The 18,209-nt window shown below is 45.4% G+C and overlaps 1 protein-coding gene across 1 annotated transcript in view; it reads right to left on the bottom strand.

The window, feature by feature from the left end:
* Window positions 1–18,209, bottom strand: part of MAML1 (mastermind like transcriptional coactivator 1) — a 244,824-nt gene that overhangs the window by 96,471 nt on the left and 130,144 nt on the right. Inside the window, 1 exon segment of the mRNA XM_030213414.1 lies at window positions 4,185–5,606. Coding sequence (XP_030069274.1) covers window positions 4,185–5,606 — 1,422 coding nt within the window.

Raw genomic sequence — 18,209 nt, 5'->3', positions numbered from 1 at the left:
AAGCACAAAATCCGGGGAGAAAATCTCACCCTGGGCACCCAAATCCTGTCCGGTGCTAGCCACTCCTGAAATAACCTCATCTCGAGGTGCCCCACCTGGCTCAGGTCTCTCCGTGTCCACGGAGGCCGCGTCATGTGGTGTAAGCAAAATGGCGCCCGCTGCCAGCTCAGAGCGGGAAGAAACATCGCTCGCCATGCTCGGGCCGGCTCCTATGCCAGTACAGCACGATTTACAGAGCCCTGCTGCTGATTTGCGCTTACCACAAGTGGAACAGCGCTTTACATTGTCCGCAGCCATCGCCGAAAAACGGCGGAAAATCCAAGATGGCGGTTTCGCGCCAAAATCGCCCCGATCGCGGGCCCACCCCGGAGGAGTTGGAAAACACTCTTACCTCAAAGGATCTAGTGTAAACTACGATCCTGCTGAAAATCAGGTCAAAAACCTCTGTTCCAGCGTCTCTGCGTTTAAAAACGCGACGCGACTTTTTTTTTTTTTTTTTAAGCTGTGAGGAAAGCAGAGGTATTGAAGACTCCAGAGGCTCAGATGAGTGGGAAAGGCAGGGAAAGGGCGAACCTATATGCCTGCATCCACTGTTGGTGGGTAAGGACAGGGAAAGCAAGGCAATATGCCCACATCCACAGAGGTATGGGTAAGGCAGGGAAAGGGCTAACCTATGTGCCTTTAAAGTGAGGCTGCTATAGCCTCCAACACCCCGGTTAACAACTGGCAAGCCAGGAACCACCTCCCGGCAGATTTTTCTGGAGCTCGAACAAGCTGCAGCCACCCAGCTAGGGGAGATAGAGAATACTGAAGAGGCTGTGGAGCTAGCTGGCCAAGAGGGCACTGTGAAAGTTTGAGTGCTCTCTATCTCCCCTGCTGGTTGATGGACATAACCCATACGTAATGGCTTCATCTGCTTGATGACAAGGAAAGTCTCCTTTTTTAAAGTTAAACACTAACATATTTGATTTCCTATGTATAGTTACTTCAAGGTTGATATCAAAACTGATCATATTATGATCACTGTTATCAAGCACCCCCAGTACCATAACGTCCCTCACTAGATCATGCGCGCCACTAAGGACCAAGTCTAGAATTTTTCCTTCTCTCGTCGGCTCCTGCACCAACTGCTCTATAAAGCTGTCCTTGATTTCATCAAGGAATTGTACCTCTCTAGCGTGTCCCGATGTTACATTTACCCAGTCTAAATTTGGGTAATTGAAGTCACCCATTATTATCGCGTTGCCCATTTTGTCTCTCTGATTTCTTTTACCATTTTTGCGTCTACCTGCTCATCCTGGCAAGGCGGACGGTAGTACACTCCTATTACCATCCTTTCCCCTTTATACATGGAATGTCAACCCACAATGATTCAAAGGTGTGATTTGTGTCCTGCTGAATTTGTAATCTATCTGAGTCAAGGCTTTCGTTAATATACAATGCTATCCCTCCACCAGTCCAGTCCACCCTATCACTACAATATACTTTGTACCCCGGTATGCCAGTGTCCCTCTGGTTATCCTCGTTCCACCAGGTCTCAGTAATGCCTATTATATCCAATATTTCATTAACTGCAATATATTCCAACTCTCCCATCTTATTTCTCAGACTCCTAGCATTTGCATATAGACATTTCAGAGTATGTTTGTTGTTCCTATTTGCATGATACTTAGTGCTCGACACTATTAATTTGCCATCTTTTGTCTGATCTTTAGTTGTATTTAAGGGCACCTGGCCTACCACGGTCTATATGGCTTTCATACATGCAAAGAAGTTGCGTGTATGAAAGCCGGTGTAGGTTTTTTTTTCCCCCTGTGCTCGGGGGTGTTGCTTCCAGGGCTGGAGCAAAGTAAAACTTGTATGCTTGACTGGATTCAGCCTGCAGTCCCTGCTGCAATATGTCCAGGGTAGAAATCAAGAGGAGTAACGTTAAGAGGATCATTTGGAAGAATGAGGGAGCGCAAGCTCCCTTAAGAAAAAAAAAAAGTCAAAATTTGACATCTGATTTTCCTTTCCGATTAGTTTAATAAAAAGGGGGCAGGTCTGGCCCTCTACAGTATATGTATTTCCCAAGCCTCCATGCCTTGCACCACAGAGGATGGATTCTTTTAACAACAGGATGAAAGTTCTCCCAAGGTGCATGTTCAGATCTCTCCTCGACAGGCCGATTCTTCCCTCCACTGTGTTTCAGCTGTCATTCTTGCAGTACTGACAGCTCCTGATCACAGTAAAAGGTAGGGGCTGCTTCTGTGAATTGCTCATAAAACAGCTATGCATCACTTTGCATGCACATTTGTATAGTAATTAGCTTATTATAATAATTTTGCATTCAATTTTCGTTAGTTGCTACCGTGACAGTAAAAGAGCTTGCAGAACCCTTTTGTGAATGTGTCGCTGACCTCCGTGCTCACTAAACCAGCTAGAACCATTCTAAAAACTACATTGTTGGCTCGTTAGGTTTTGTCCATCTGGCCCTAAGATGAAAATCATAGATTGCCTATCTTGGGAGGTCAAACAGGTATCTATTCTGAAGCTATTTCATAAAAACACAAAAACTGTTGAAAATTACAGCTAAAATGTACCCACATACATAAATGTATATGGCCAAAATACATGTGTAGATATGAACTTTAATACCTGTGTGCATAGTTTGTGTGCACACATTTACATGCAAGGTAAATTTTATGAGGGCTTTTATACACATGAACAGATGGCATGTACTTATGTACAAATGTAGGCATTCCTGTAGATGTAGTTTGGGCAGAGCAAAGTCATCATGGCATATGCAGATATTTTATAAAATACCCAAGTACATGCGTAAAGTACAGGCAACATATATACCTGCCTTTAGAACAGAGATAAATGTGTATCTGCATTTGGGCACTACAGGGCTGATCTGGGAGCCTATATAGCCACATAGGCACTTGTGTTACCTTTATAAAAGGCCCCTTAAATCAAATACAGCATGACTATTACAATTTGATAAAAGGGGGAAAAAAGTCTCATATCATCATGAGGACTGGCATCTGGATCAATGCCCAATATATGGGTAATGTCCTCTTGTGACTCCCATAATCACAGACAAAAACCCCTTCCTTCCAAATGTCAGTCTTAAATCAAAGTCTTGAAATTTTCTGTTATATTAAATTCTTCTTGCGATTTTTAAAATTGTGTTCAATTTTTCTAATTTTTTTTTGTTTTGAAAGTAGTGAATAATCAACAAAAAAATGAAAACACTTACCTTTGTGCTGAATCAGCTTGTCAGAGCCCAACAGGCACTCGTTTCGCAAATGCTGTCTCAAGAGATCTGAGCTGATGCGATCCAGCCAAGAAAAAAAACTGACGAGACTCAGTGTCAAATGGTGAACTGGACTGGCTCCAACTTACATAATTACAGTCCGCTATCAATATATGCCGCCATGTGTTTCTCAACTATGGCAGCGGCACCCGGTTTCCAAGCTGTTAAAAGACACCGCCATTTGAAAGGAGAAGGTTTTTGTCAATGATTATACGAGTCACAAGAGGACATTACCCAAATATCGGGTATTGATCCAGATAGTCAAATACCAGTCCTCGTGATATTATGAGACTTTTTTCCCCCTCTTATCAAATTGTAATAGAGTGAACTAGTTGTCTAACCTTTATAAAAGGGGCATCTGCTTGGACTTCTCACAGACATCTTACTATAAAAATCAGGCCTTAACTGTTGCCACTGAGTTGTCACAGCTGCATCGCCAACATCCCTAGCTTATCTAGAGAATGGAAAAACTGACCAAGGAATTGAACTTATTCTCCTCATAATATCTGGGGGAACAAATCAGACCATACTCTTTGTCTTATCATATACAGAGGAGACAGATTTTGAAGTACCATTCCATTTTACCCACTCATGTGAAGGTTTTCCAATACTTGTTTTTAATCATTTGCAGAATGGTTAGAGTACTCAGTATTTGCTAGATGTAAAATTAAAGGGCTTTCGCTAGTATCTGATTTAGGAAGCAACAATATTTTTACTCATGTTCTCATACCTTCGTAGAAAAGGAAATCAACACCACAACTATGAAATATCTCAATCCTTATAACCCATAATTCAAGTATTTCACTCAGTACATAATAATTTCATCATTTACAAAAAAATAAAAAGGCATTTTGTATTCTTCTCCTTCCCCTTTAAGAACTCTTACCTGACTGTGTGGCACCATAGGCCTATATGCAATTCCAGCTTTCTGCTTCATTAAAAACAGCTGATTTTGCTCCTCATTCATGTGTGACATCTGTGGCTGCTGACGCTGCTGTTGCTGAAGATATGCCAGCATAGGTGTTTTGTTTTGACCCTGTGCTGAGATTCCTGAACCACAATCTTCCTTGTAATGAGAGAGTGGTTTGGTGTTGCCGTAATCTAGCATGGAGCTCTGACCACCCACTGGATTCTGGTTTAGGTTGCTTGATTGGTGGGTCATAATGTTCACATGATTGGACTGGAGGTAGTTCCCAGCAGCTCTTGGAGAGCTTTTGTTTGCCATATTGGGCATAATAAGTTTTGGATTACTGAAGTCTTGCTGATAAACAGAAGGGCTTGTGGGCTTCTCCATGCTATAGGCAACACTAAGTGGACTCTGGGAGGGCCCGGACTGTGGCCAATTAGGCATCTGATTTGACTGATGAACTTGCTGTTGGTTCTGTAGTAGCTGGTCTCTCTTCTGCTTGGCAGCTATCTGCTGAAGCTGATGTGAAGAAGACATCTCTTTGGCAGTTCCTGTAGTTTGTCCTGACATTAATACACTGGGAAGAGGTCTCTGCACATTTGGTGGCTGGTTTGATGCCTGGATCATTGTCTGGCTAGGATTTTCAGATACTGACTGACTTGACTGAAACATTACTTGAGAGCCACTAACCACTGGGGATGTACTACTAACAGGCACAGAAGGCGCCGCAATAAAAGATGGCCCCGATGAAGTAGATCTCACCTGTGGAGAACCCATTTGCTCCTGCTCAAAGGTTGCTGAAGAAAATTCAGTTTTTATGTGAATATCTTGTGCTAATGGAGCCTGGGTTGTTGAATTTGAAGATTCAGAGTCTTTTTTCTCCACAAAGTCTTCATTAAATAGGTCTTTCATGTCTTCATCAGGCACTGATCTATTGAGCTCCTCAATAAGTTCTTTCCACTCTTGCTCATTAAGATTGAGATCAGGCATTAAGTTGTTCTGAGACATGGAACCACCAGCTCCAGCAAGCATACAAGGTAGATCATCCACTGGTTCCTGCTTGAGTTCTTTGTTTAAACATAGTGGGAACCCATCATCTGTGTCACTGTTTCCATTAAGCTGGATGTTAGAATCTGGAAGACACTTTTTGCTTATGCCATCTAGCCCGAGTGAATGGGTTCCATTGAGCTGCAGGGTATCTCCATTTGGAGGCTTACTGTCAAGTTGATGCAAAGGAGAGACATGAGGTATTCCATTGGAAGAGCCACCAACTACACTAAGACCATCTTCATGGCGCAGTTTCTTGGACACAGAATAAATGTCTCCATATCCATTCTGCTGTTCACCATTCTGCGGAGAGGCAGCACTATCAAGTTGCCTTTTTACCGTCTCATGGAGTTGCTGAAAGAATTCAAAGTTTAAAAAAGTGATTACAGTATACAGATTTCATGAATTTTATCATCATCTATATTACACTCATTCCTCACAATATCAATTCCAGTACATTTTAAGAAATATCTTGCTTCTGGCAAGCATAAACTCGTCATTTAAGAATTTGTGGCATATCCAGCTTAACTGCAGCAGTATTGAGTTGAACACTTGAACACTTCAAAGGTTGTTAGTGACAATTAGAGAAACACTTTATCTAATTGACACCTTTTGCAATTGCTAACTCCATTAAAGACAAATCACAAATAGTCTTTTGCCTTCCTTTCATGCATACTTGTGAAACCATGAACAATTAGAAGCCTTTGAATATTAAATGTAAATCCATTGTTTTCTGTGCTATTCAAAATGTGAAATGCTTTCCTGTAGCTGCTACATTTTATTCAAAATATTTAAAAATGGAGACACGTCTTACCTGATCATGTTCTTTCCTTTAGTCAGTTACACTGTTCTGCAATGGTAGGTGCTCTGGAGTAGCAGCCTAGTGGTTGGGGCAGTGGGCTTTGATCCTGGTGAACTATGTTCGATTCCCACTGCAGTACTCTGGGCAAGTCACTTAACCCTCCATTGCCCCAGGTACAAAAATAAGTACCTGTATAATATGTAAACCACTTTGATTGTAACCACAGAAAGGCGGTATATCAAGTCCCATCCCTTCCCCCCCCCCCACCATCCCCTTTCCTACCAGCAGATGGAGGTGGAGAAAAAAAAAAAGCAGTTTACCAGTGACCTCACTAACATTACTGGTGCTGGTTCCCAGAAAGATCCAGTACGCATCTGCCAAAATAGCAGAAAGCCCCTTTTTGTAATGTACCCATGCCCCATCAACAAATGCAGCTGCAATAACAACCAAGCAAGCATAACACCACAGAGTGCCACTCGCTTATCCTGCATACTCCAGTATATAGCAATCTCATGGGAACCTGTTGTGCTGTAAATTGTAACAATTTGAGTGTAAAAAATAAAAAGAAAAGAATGGGAAAGCACAGAACGCACTCAGGGTCCCGGGTCCAAGTCTTTCGAGGGCGAGTTGCAGAATCATGTAGCTCTATAAACAGAAAATTATCAGGAAAGATCTAGCTATACTGCTCTGCACAAGCTGAATGTACTGAAGCAGATGTACTAGTGGGGGAAGACAAGGCCACCTGAATGACGGCCCTTGCTGAAGACATCCAATCTGTATTGTTTGATAAACAATTCTGCAGGAAACAAAACATCTTGGAATCCCTATGGATTGAAATTCCATGTGTAAAGGGGAAAAGGATAGTGATAGTAGTGTATTACCGTCCAACTGGCCAGGATGAACAGACGGATGTAGAAAAATTATCAGAAATTAGAGAGGCTAACAAACTAGGGAACACACTAATAATGAGCGATTTCAATTACCCCGATATTGATTGGGTAAATTTAACATCAGGGCATGCTAGGGAGGTAAAATTCCTTGATGAAACCAAGGACTGCTTTATTGAGCAGCTGGTACAGGAGCCAACATGAGGAGGAAAAATTCTAGATCTAATCCTTAGTGGAGCACATGATCTGGTGCAGAAGGTAATGGTGATGGGGTCGCTTGATAACAGTGATCATAATATGATCAGATTTGAAATCTGCTTTGGAGTAAGTATACACAGGAAATCCAATACGTTAGCCTTTAACTTTAAAAAAGGAGACTGAGCAGCTGCAAAGGTCAAACATTTACATCAGGAATGGATGCTGTTCAAAATTACCAACCATCCTGGAAGCCTAGGCCAAATATATTTCATGTTATTAAAAAAGGAGGCAGGAAAGCCAAACGACAGCTGGCATGGTTAAAAAGTGAGATGAAGGAAGTTGTTAGAGCTAAAAGAAAATCCTTCAGAAAATGGAAGAAGGATCCGACTGAAAATAAGAAACAGGAATGGCAAGTCAAACGCAAAGCGCTGATAAGGAAGGCAAAGAGGGACTTTGGAAAAAAAAAAAAAAAAAAGACTGTGGAGGAAGACACATAGCAAAAATTTTGTTTAGGTATATTAAAAGCAAGAAGCCGGCAAAAGATGACCGAGGAATTAGTGCAGTGGACTTTGATCCTGGTGAACTGGGTTCAATTCCCACTGCAGCTCCTTGTGACTCTGGGCAAGTCACTTAACCCTCCATTGCCCCAGGTACAAATAAGTACCTGTATATACTATGTAAACCGCTTTGAATGTAGTTGCAAAACCACAGAAAGGCGGTATATCAAATCCCATTCCCTTTCCCTAAAAGGGGCACTCAGGGAAGGCAAAGCCATAGTGGAGAGATTACATGAGCAAGGGCAAGGGGGCAGCAGCTCCAGTGCATCCTCGACCCCCCCCCCCCCCGGGGCTGTTTTCAGAGTCAGAAATGGTCCATCACAGGAAAGACAGACAGAGACTCATGTGCTGCTCTTGCAGACACTGCAGTGGCTGCTCGCAAGCAGTCTCTGGCTGACATCTCCCCCGCTCTCAGGTGTGCTCTGTATTCTTTTAATTTTTTGACATTTGAGCCTTATTCCACCCCCCCCCCCCCCCAGCACTCGTTTTATGCCCTACACCAGAGAATAAAGTTAAGCCAGAACAGAAAAAAACAATTAAGATTCCCCCACCATGCCTGGGAGCAGCAGGAGAGCACAGGGGAATTACACCAAAACAGGGTGAGAGCAGGCAAGGAGGGGTTGGGGGGGGGGGGGGAGATGGGGACCCACACCCCTTGGACAGGGTCCTGTAGACTCGAGCCACAATCTTCACCTAGTGGAAGCTAAGAAGCGCGAATTGTGCTCAACCAGGTCCGGTACAGGGGCTGGATAACCTGGGAGCAGCCTTTAGGCTCAATCAAGCTGTGCGGCTGCGGCCAGCACAGCAGGTAGCTAGGTAAGGGACCCACAGACAGCACGACCTACCATCTGCTGAAGTAGAGAAAATATAGGCTCTTTCCAGGGAGACCCGCCAGCTAATAAACTGGTCACTTTTAAAACTCAATTTCTCTACCTCCACCTGCTGGTGGGAGGGAAAACACCCACTTGGGCAGAACAGTGTAGCAAGATGCTAAAGAATGAAGTTAACTCAAAATTCTTCTAACTCACACATATCCTGAAAAGTTTTAAGGCCAAAAAAGGTTCTGCCTTTATAATAAGGCAGCAGTGCAACAGAGCAAATAGAAACTGGCCTCTATATATTAGTGTATTCAAAATAGTCCATGTGATATCTGATCTAATAATCTTCCAGATAAATATATAACAAAGAACACCTTTAACATGCCAACCTTCTTGGTACAAAGCACACTAAATATATGAAATAATGGCAAAGAAGCCTCAATAAGAGTAATATTTGCTATACTGCTCATTATGTTGAGTACTCCGAGCAGCATGTGTATATATATATATATATATTTTTTTTTTTTTGTTACGTTTGTACCCCGCGCTTTCCCACTCATGGCAGGCTCAGTGCGGCTTACATGGGGCAATGGAGGGTTAAGTGACTTGCCCAGAGTTACAAGGAGCTGCCTGTGCCTGAAGTGGGAATCGAACTCAGGTCCTCAGTTCCCCAGCACCAAAGTCCACCACCCTAACCACTAGGCCACTCCTCCACTACCACTATAAAATCCTGAATGCTGTACAACAAGAAGTAAATTGATTGTATTCTCATTCCAAAAGTACAAAGCCTAGGGGCCACTCGAAGTTACATGGAAATACTTTTTAAACAAATAGGAGTAAATATTTTTTCACTCAAATGAACAGTTAAGCTCTGGAACTCTTTGCCAGAGAATGCGGCACACACACACTTTTTTTTTCTTTTTTAAAGACTACCACTATGCAAACTTGTCTTCCTATTCTATAGCACAATCTAGTGGCAACAAAGCAAACATTTAAAAAAATTAGATATTTTAAAAAATTAGATATTTTTGGATTTGTGTTTTAGATTTAAAATTAGGGGTGGGTATTTAGTGTACTATTAAGTCAATTAGCGCCATCTACAAAGGCAGGCCAGTGGTTTTAACACATGCTGTGTAGACGCCTATAATATTCTTAAGGGTGTCTACACAGTTAGCTCATGCTAAAAACACTAGAGCACCTTTGTAAACAGGGCCCTTTATTTTTAATAGCACAGATGTGGAAGTCTTCTATTAATCCTCTTTGCTCCTGGGCTGATGTGCAGGCCTCAGCTCTGACACAGGCACAAACATCAAAGGTCACCTGAACTACTGATGCATGCATATGGTGATCTCTCAGCACACAGTGCCAGCAAATCAGAGACGAGTTTTACATGAGGGCACCAGTGTTCCAAGCTCCAACTTCCACTCCTTCCTTGCCTGCAGTGCTGCAGCTCGAACCCAGAGAGAGCAAGCCAACCAGAATTTTTCCTTAGGTAGCATTTAATTCTTGCGGAGATGGGTAAGATTCCTGTTCCCGTGCAACTCCCTATTCTGGATGGAGCGCCTTCTGGAGACAGAGGACTGCTAAGTACACTTTTTATCTTAGTTCAGAAAGGCTAAGAGGCTGAGCCTCAACCCAAATCCTTCACTAGCTTCTCCAAATACTCTTTAAAACAGCAAGCACCCCCAAAAGGACTGAGAAGCTTCTTAGAGGATGCAAAAGCAACTCAATCACTGAGCCACAGCCAGCACTGAACCACTATAGAGGCGGTCACTGACTGGGAAAAAATGCAGACCACATTGTAGAGAATATCCACCAGGAATGCTGCCCCAGATTCCAGACGAGCGCCCTCTTGGGACTCCAGCAGCTGCAGCCAACATAGCATGGCTCTAGCTAAAAGGCCACAGAAAGTGGCTTGAACACTGGATGCTCCCACAGAAAAGGCAAGGTGAAACTGCTGTTCCATCCGCTTGTTGTGGAGCTCCTGGAAGGCCGAGCCCCCTATAAAGGAACAATGGTCACCTTGGCAATTGCAGTGACTAGTATATCCACCTTAAGGTACGACCAATACCTCTCAACCTCTTCAGATGCAATGGTATAGAGAAGATCAAGGGTCCTGCCCCCCCCCCCCCAAAAAAAAAAAAATTCAGGGTTTCCCACTCCACCAGCATCACGCAAGTGAGGGCCTTATAAAGCGGGAAATGCTTTGTGGTCACCGTGAGGCCTTCCAACAAAGGGCCCTTTCTGAGGCATCTGCGGCAGAAGCTTGAGTATTCCAAGGGCCTCTGTAACCTTGTCAGTAAGACAACAAAGTTCCTCATGAAGGGAGAGCCAGACCACATGAGACTACTGCTCTTCTTCCTCCCAAGGGGAAGAATCCTCCAAATCCAAGGGAACTGGGGGTCTGAGAGAGAGTCGGATTGAAAAATTGTGTCTTGCCCAATTATTTTCTTACCTTTAGTCACAGCAGATGAATCTAGATACATGTGTATGTCCATCTACCAGAAGGTAGAGACAGAGAGCGCTGAATTGCACTGTCTGAAAGGACAGGATGGCTCTGTGGCTAGTCAGAATTGCTCATAACAAATCTGCTTCCTGGCCAGTCAGTATTGTTCATAACAAAGCAGAAAGATTAAAACTTTCCTCCTCTCTCACAGGCCATGTGTTAAACCAGTGGTTCCCAGACCTGGTCCTGCAGGCACCCCAGCCAGTCAGGTTTTCAGTATTATCGTAAGAACATAAGAGTAGCCATACTGGGTCAGACCAATGGTCCATCTAGCCCAGTATCCTATTTCCAAACAGTGGCAAAGTCAGGTCAAAGGCACTAGTCAGAAACCCAATTATTAGCAACATTCCATGTTACAAATCCTGAGGCACGCAATTGCTTCTCCATGTCTGACTCAATAGCAAACTTTGGCCTTTTCCTCCAGGAACTTGTCCAAACCTCTTTTAAACCCAGATACGCTAACAGCTGTTACCGCATTCTCTGGCAAAGAGTTCCATAGATTAACTATTCATTGAGTGAAAAAATATTTCCTCCTATTTGTTTAAAACGTATTTCCATGTAACTTTCTCAAGTGTCCCCTAGTCTTTGAACTTTTGGAACAAGTACACAATCGATTTACTTCTACTCGTTCTACAGCACTCATGATTGAGGTCTATAAAATCCTATCTCCCTTCATCCGTCTTTTCCAAACTGAAGAGACCTAACCCTCTTTACCCTTTCCTCATCCCCTTTATTATTTTGGTTGGTCTTCTTTGAACCTTTTCTAATACCACTGTATCTTTTTTGAGATACGGTGACCAGAACTGAACGCAATACTCAAGGTGTGGTCGCAACATGGAGCGATACAGAGGCATTATAGTATTTTCGGTGTTATTCACCATCCCTTTCCTAATAATTCCTAGCATCTTGTTTGCTTTCTTGGCCGCCACCACACACTGAGCAGAAGATTTCAGCGTATTATCTACAACACCTAGATCTTTTTCTTAAGTGTGGACCCCCAAGGCGGACCCTAGCATCAGGTAACTATGATTCACACACTGTGCAGCAGTGTAAATGTCTACATAGATTAAGTATGCACATAAATCTGCACATTTTTATAATCTATGTTTGTACTTATCACTTCCGCCTGTGTTTTGCGCAAACTCCACTCCTGTACACACCTATCAACAAAGTATGCACCATATAGTCAACAGGCAGAATTTTATAACAAGCCATAAACATGTCAAAAAGACTTTATAAAAATTACCTCCTATATATTTTGGGCATAGTCTTTTCTTCACGCTTATTTATAGACTTCTACCAATCAAAACCATCTTTGAACTAGGGCAATGCCAACATAAGTTTTCATTTACAATTATCAAGTGCTCTTGGCCTCTCCTTAACTCTTAAAACGTCCCAACTTTGCCATTGTACATTACCACAAAGTACAATACTGAAAATCTGAATGATCTTAAATTTAACAGTAATAAGGGAAAATTAGGTTCTTACCATGATAATTTTCTTTCCTTTAGTCATAGCAGATGAAGCCATTACGTATGGGTTGTGTCCATCAACCAGCAGGGGGACATAGAGAGCACTCAACTTTTCTCATTGCCTCATGGCCAGCTAGCTCCACTGCCTCTTCAGTATTTGAAGCTTCCAAAGCAGTATGGCAAACCGCAATGGGAATAACATGAACTTTCCTCACAGCGAACGATGGCCCCTTAACAAGGGCATGAACTCAAAAAAGGAGGTAATGAACTCATCCTCCCAAAACATGAACTGGAGGGAATGAACTCATCCTCCTATAACTGTAACAAGAATCTTGAAGACTGTTTTCCGACTTCCCAAGGAAGGAATATAACTTCCAGGTTCATTTGGGCAGTTGCACCTTTTGGATGTGCGCAGGACTGTGTTGCAGTATCTGCGAATTACAAATTGTGCTGTTTGCAGGTCCTCGCAGAGGGTCTTCAGCGTCTAAAGCCACTATTGCCCGTTGGCTCAAAGAAGCTATCTTTTCAGCATATCTGCTGTCTGGCCGGGCTCCGCCTGAAGCCTTTAAGGTACATTCCACAAGAGCGATTTCCTCTTCCTGGGTGGAAACTGGAGCACTATCGCTTCATGAGATTTGCAGTGCTGCAACATGGGCTTCTAAGCTCTCTTTCGCCCGACATTACAGGCTGGATGTGGCTGCCAGGAGGGATGCGCATTTTGGAGCGCAGGTGCTAGCGCGTAGTGTGGCTTGTTCCCACCCTATTTAGGGATTGCTTTGTTACATCCCATACGTAATGGCTTCATCTGCTTGATGACAAGGAAGTGAAAATTATGTTCTTACCATGATAATTTTCTTTCCTTTAGTCATAGCAGATGAAGCTATGACTAAAGGAAAGAAAATTATCATGGTAAGAACATAATTTTCACTTCCTTGTCATCAAGCAGATGAAGCCATTACGTATGGGATGTAACAAAGCAATCCCTAAATAGGGTGGGAACAAGCCACACTACGCGCTAGCACCTGCGCTCCAAAATGCGCATCCCTCCTGGCAGCCACATCCAGCCTGTAATGTCGGGCGAAAGAGAGCTTAGAAGCCCATGTTGCAGCACTGCAAATCTCATGAAGCGATAGTGCTCCAGTTTCCACCCAGGAAGAGGAAATCGCTCTTGTGGAATGTACCTTAAAGGCTTCAGGCGGAGCCCGGCCAGACAGCAGATATGCTGAAAAGATAGCTTCTTTGAGCCAACGGGCAATAGTGGCTTTAGACGCTGAAGACCCTCTGCGAGGACCTGCAAACAGCACAATTTGTAATTCGCAGATACTGCAACACAGTCCTGCGCACATCCAAAAGGTGCAACTGCCCAAATGAACCTGGACACTCCTACTCAACAAAGGAGGGAAGAAAAACAGGCTGGTTTAGGTGAAACGCTGAAACCACCTTAAGCATGAAGGAAGGCACGGTCCCAACCGTGACCCCTGACTCTGAGAATTGCAGAAAAGGGTCTCTACAGGACAGCGCCTGGAGCTCTGACACCCGTCTCGCCGAGGTAATGGCCACTAAAAAGACGGCCTTCAGTGTCAAATCTTTCTCTGAAGCACGCCGAAGCGGTTCAAAGGGAGACCCCTGAAGGTCCTTCAATACTAACCCCAGGTTCCAAGCTGGACAAGGTGCCCACACGGGAGGACGGAGCCGAAGCACCCCTCTAAGAAACCGTGCCACATCTGGATGAGCAGCTAAGGACACGTCTTCAACCTTGCCATGCAGGGAGGCCAATGCTGCCACTTGCACCCGCAGGGAATTATAGGCTAAGCCTTTGTGTACACCATCCTGCATAAAGTCCAGAATCGGCGAGACAGGAGCCCGCAACGGAGAAAGCGCTCTTGAAACACACCAGACTTCAAACTGGCGCCAAATCCTGGCATAATCCACGGAAGTGGAGTGCTTACGGGCCCGCAGGAGAGTGGAAATTACCTTATTTGAGTAGCCTTTATCTCTCAATTGCGCCCTCTCAATCGCCGTGCCATAAGACCAAAGCAGCAGGCGTCCTCCATGGCCACCGGACCCTGTGACAACAGGTGCGGAACCAGAGGTAACGGAAAGGGAGCCTCAAACAGCATCTGTCGGAGGTCCGCATACCAAGGCATTCTGGGCCAATCCGGGGCGATGAGCACCACTTCTCCTGGATGCAGCCGAATCCGCAGGAGCACTCACCCTATCAAGGGCCATGGAGGGAACACATCCAGCAAGCCCAGGGGCCAGGGTTGAGTCAAGGCATCCAACCCGGCAGCGCGAGAATCCCTCCGTCTGCTGAAGAAGCACGGGACTTTGGCATTGGAACTGGTCGCCATAAGATCCATCACTGGCTTGCCCCATTTGGCACATATCTGCAGGAATTCATCATCTGCTAGTTCCCACTCCGCTGGATCGATCTGATGCCTGCTTAGATAGTCGGCTTGCACGTTGCTCTGACCTGCAATGTGAGCTGCTGACAGGGACTGTAGATGCAGCTCGGCCCAGTGGCAAATTTGTTCGGCCTGCGTGGCTAGAGCTCTGCACTGAGTGCCGCCTTGTCGATTTATGTAGGCCACTGCTGTCGTGTTGTCCGACATCTCTCGGACAGCCAATCCTTCCAGGATCACTTGAAAGGCCAGAAGAGCCAGAAACACCGCTTTCAACTCCAGGCGGTTGATAGACCACTCCGACTCGTCAGGAGTCCACAGACCCTGGGCATACTTCCCCTGGCAATGTGCGCCCCAGCCCTTCAGGCTGGCTTCTGCCACCACTAGACATCAATCGGGGAGCGCCAGCGGCATTCCCCGCCGCAACATGCTGTCCGAGAGCCACCACTCCATACTGAGGCGGGCCGCAGGGAGCCAAGAAAGTCTGCACTGATAATCCTGAGATACTGGAGACCATCGTTGAAGTAGAGAATACTGTAGAGGTCTCAGGTGCGCTCTCGCCCATGGCACCACTTCCACGGTGGCCGTCCCAACAGCTGGACGGCAGAACCGCATCGGGACTCCATAAACACGTCTCTCACCGGGGCATCGAATTCTATTCGGTATCCATCTCTGATCAGGTCCAAGACCCACTGATCTGTGGAGATTTTGGCCCACTCCTTGAAAAGGAGGGAAAGTCTTCCTCCGATGACAGGAACCGAGGAGAGGGCCGGCGCACCATCATTGAGAGGGTCGCCCCTGAACTCCAGGCCTTGAACCAGCAGCTGCGGAACGTTTGTCCGAGCAAAAGGAGTTTCTCTGCTGAAAGCGGGCACGAGAAGTGAACCCAGCAGCACGCCCCGGGCGGTACCTTCTAGCTTCACGGAAGCGAGGTCTGTAAGAGGAGCGGACCGCCTGACCCTTAGAGGAAGGCTTTGGCCTATCTTCGGGCAAGCACTGCGGTTTGGAATCCCCCAGGCCTTTAACAATGTTTTCCACCTCCTCATCAAACAGGAGAAGGCCTTGAAAGGGCAACTTCACCAACCTTTGCTTAGAGGCCATGTCCGCCACCCAATGTCGTAGCCAAAGAGTGCGGCGAGCTGCCACTGCTACTGCCATTTGCTTAGCCGAAGCTCTGACCATATCATAAAGGGCATCAGCCAAAAAGGACAAGGCCGACTCCATCCGCGGAGCCACTTCTGATAAGGTCTCCGCTCCATCACCGGGCTGTTCCACTGCCTGCTGTAACCAAGCCAGGCAGGCTCTAGCAGCATAACAACTGCATGCAGACGCCCGAACAGTGAGACGTGCCAAATCAAAGGACCGCTTCAGAGCTGAATCAAGCCTGCGGTCTTGAATATCCTTCAGGGCAACTCCTCCGTCAACAAGGAGGGTAGTTCTCTTTGTCACAGCCGTGACCAGGGCATCCACTTTAGGCATTGCAAAGCGAGCCAAATGTTCCTCACTCAGAGGGTATAATTGCCCCATAGCCCTGGCAACCTTCAAAGGTCCCTCGGGGTCAGCCCATTGAGCCGAAATAAGCTCTTGGATGGAGTCATGCAAAGGAAAGGCTCGAGCAGGCTTTCTGGTACTAGCCATCCTTGGATTAACCGAGGAGGCTGTGCCACTCCCAGGATCTTCAATCGAGAGGGCTTGTAAGCCATCTGAAATAAGCGCTGGCAGCTCCTCGCGGTGGAAAATCCTCACCGCAGACGGATCATCAAGCTCCTGTGGCAATTCTGCACCCGACTCTGGCTCATCATCCCAAGAAGTTCTGCCAGACCCCTCAGAATCCTCATAGCCCGACCACGGGAGGGGAAAAGGGGGGTGCGCCACACTCAGAAGGGGAATTAGCCCTTCTGCTTTTATCAGGAGGATGCAACGGAGGCCGCGCCATGTGGAAAATCCAAAATGGCGTCTGCTGCCAGCTCAGAGCGCGAAAGATCGCCGCTCGACATGCTCGGGCCGGCTCTACCATCTGTACAGCACGAATTACAGAGCCCCGCTGCTGATTTGCGCTTGCCACATTTAGAACAGCGCTTTACAGTCTCCGCAGCCATCGCCAAAAACGGCAGTAAAATTCAAAAATGGCGGTTCGCGCCAAAAACGTCCCGATCGCGGGCCCACCCCGGAGTCAGAAAACACTCTTACCTCACTGGACCGAGTATCACAGCTCCGGTCCTGCAGAAGAATCTCAAGAAAAAAAAACCTCTTTTCCAAGATCGCTGCGCTAAAGCGCGACACGACTTTATTTATTTACTTATTTTACGCTGTGAGGAAAGCAGAAGCAAAAGAGGTAAATAAAAACACTCCGGAGGCTCAGATAAGTGGGAAAGGCAGGGAAAGGTGAACCAATGTGCCTTCATCCACTGAGTGGGAAAGGACAGGGAAAAGCAAGCTAATATGTCCACATCCACGGGGGCATGGGTAAGGCAGGGAAAGGGCTGACCTATGTGCCTTCAAAGTGAAGCTGCTATAGCTTCTAACACCCCGGCTAACAACTGGCAAGCCAGGAGCCACCCCCAGGCAGATTTTGACGGAGCTTGAAAAAGCTGCAGCCACCCTGCTTGGGGAGATAGAGAATACTGAAGAGGCAGTGGAGCTAGCTGGCCATGAGGCACTGAGAAAAGTTGAGTACTCTATCTCCTCCTGCTGGTTGATGGACACAACCCATACGTAATGGCTTCATCTGCTTGATGACAAGGAAATAGAACATTAACAAATAGATTTACAAATGAAATAAATTAGACCAGCTGCAACAAGAAAACACTCAACACAAACAAAAAAGTAAATATTAAATAAAAGAAGCAACACACTGTCTTGCTTCTATTCAAGCACTCTCATTTTTGTGATATATACTGAAGCAAGTGGTCTGGAATATGGGTGCTAGACTATTTTCAGTCCAGCTTTCAAAGGAAATATAGCTCCAAGGCTCTGTTGGTCTCGTTGCTTGATATCCTAGCTTCAAAGAGGAGCTATAGCAGCAATGAAAGGAAACCTCTTTTTTATTATGAATCCTGATACTATACCACCAAGCCCATAAAGAATAAACAACCCAGGAATATATTGTTTACAGTGGGATCTGGCATAATATGACCTGTGACAAAGAGACACTCAAGTCTTCCAAGGATACCACTACAAAAATGCCTTTGCTGCAGTGGGATTCAAATTTGTGCCAGAGATGAAGATAGTGTAAGTGAGGAAATGACATCTCACAGAGCAGACAGGTAAAATAACTCCTCCATGCCACTATCCTAAAAACTGCTGACTTTCTTA

Source organism: Microcaecilia unicolor, chromosome 8 (genome assembly GCF_901765095.1).
Source record: "Microcaecilia unicolor chromosome 8, aMicUni1.1, whole genome shotgun sequence".
Classification (NCBI taxonomy): Eukaryota; Metazoa; Chordata; class Amphibia; order Gymnophiona; family Siphonopidae; genus Microcaecilia; species Microcaecilia unicolor.
The sequence above is the reverse complement of the archived record's forward strand: the minus strand, read 5'-3'. Positions and strand labels throughout refer to the sequence as shown.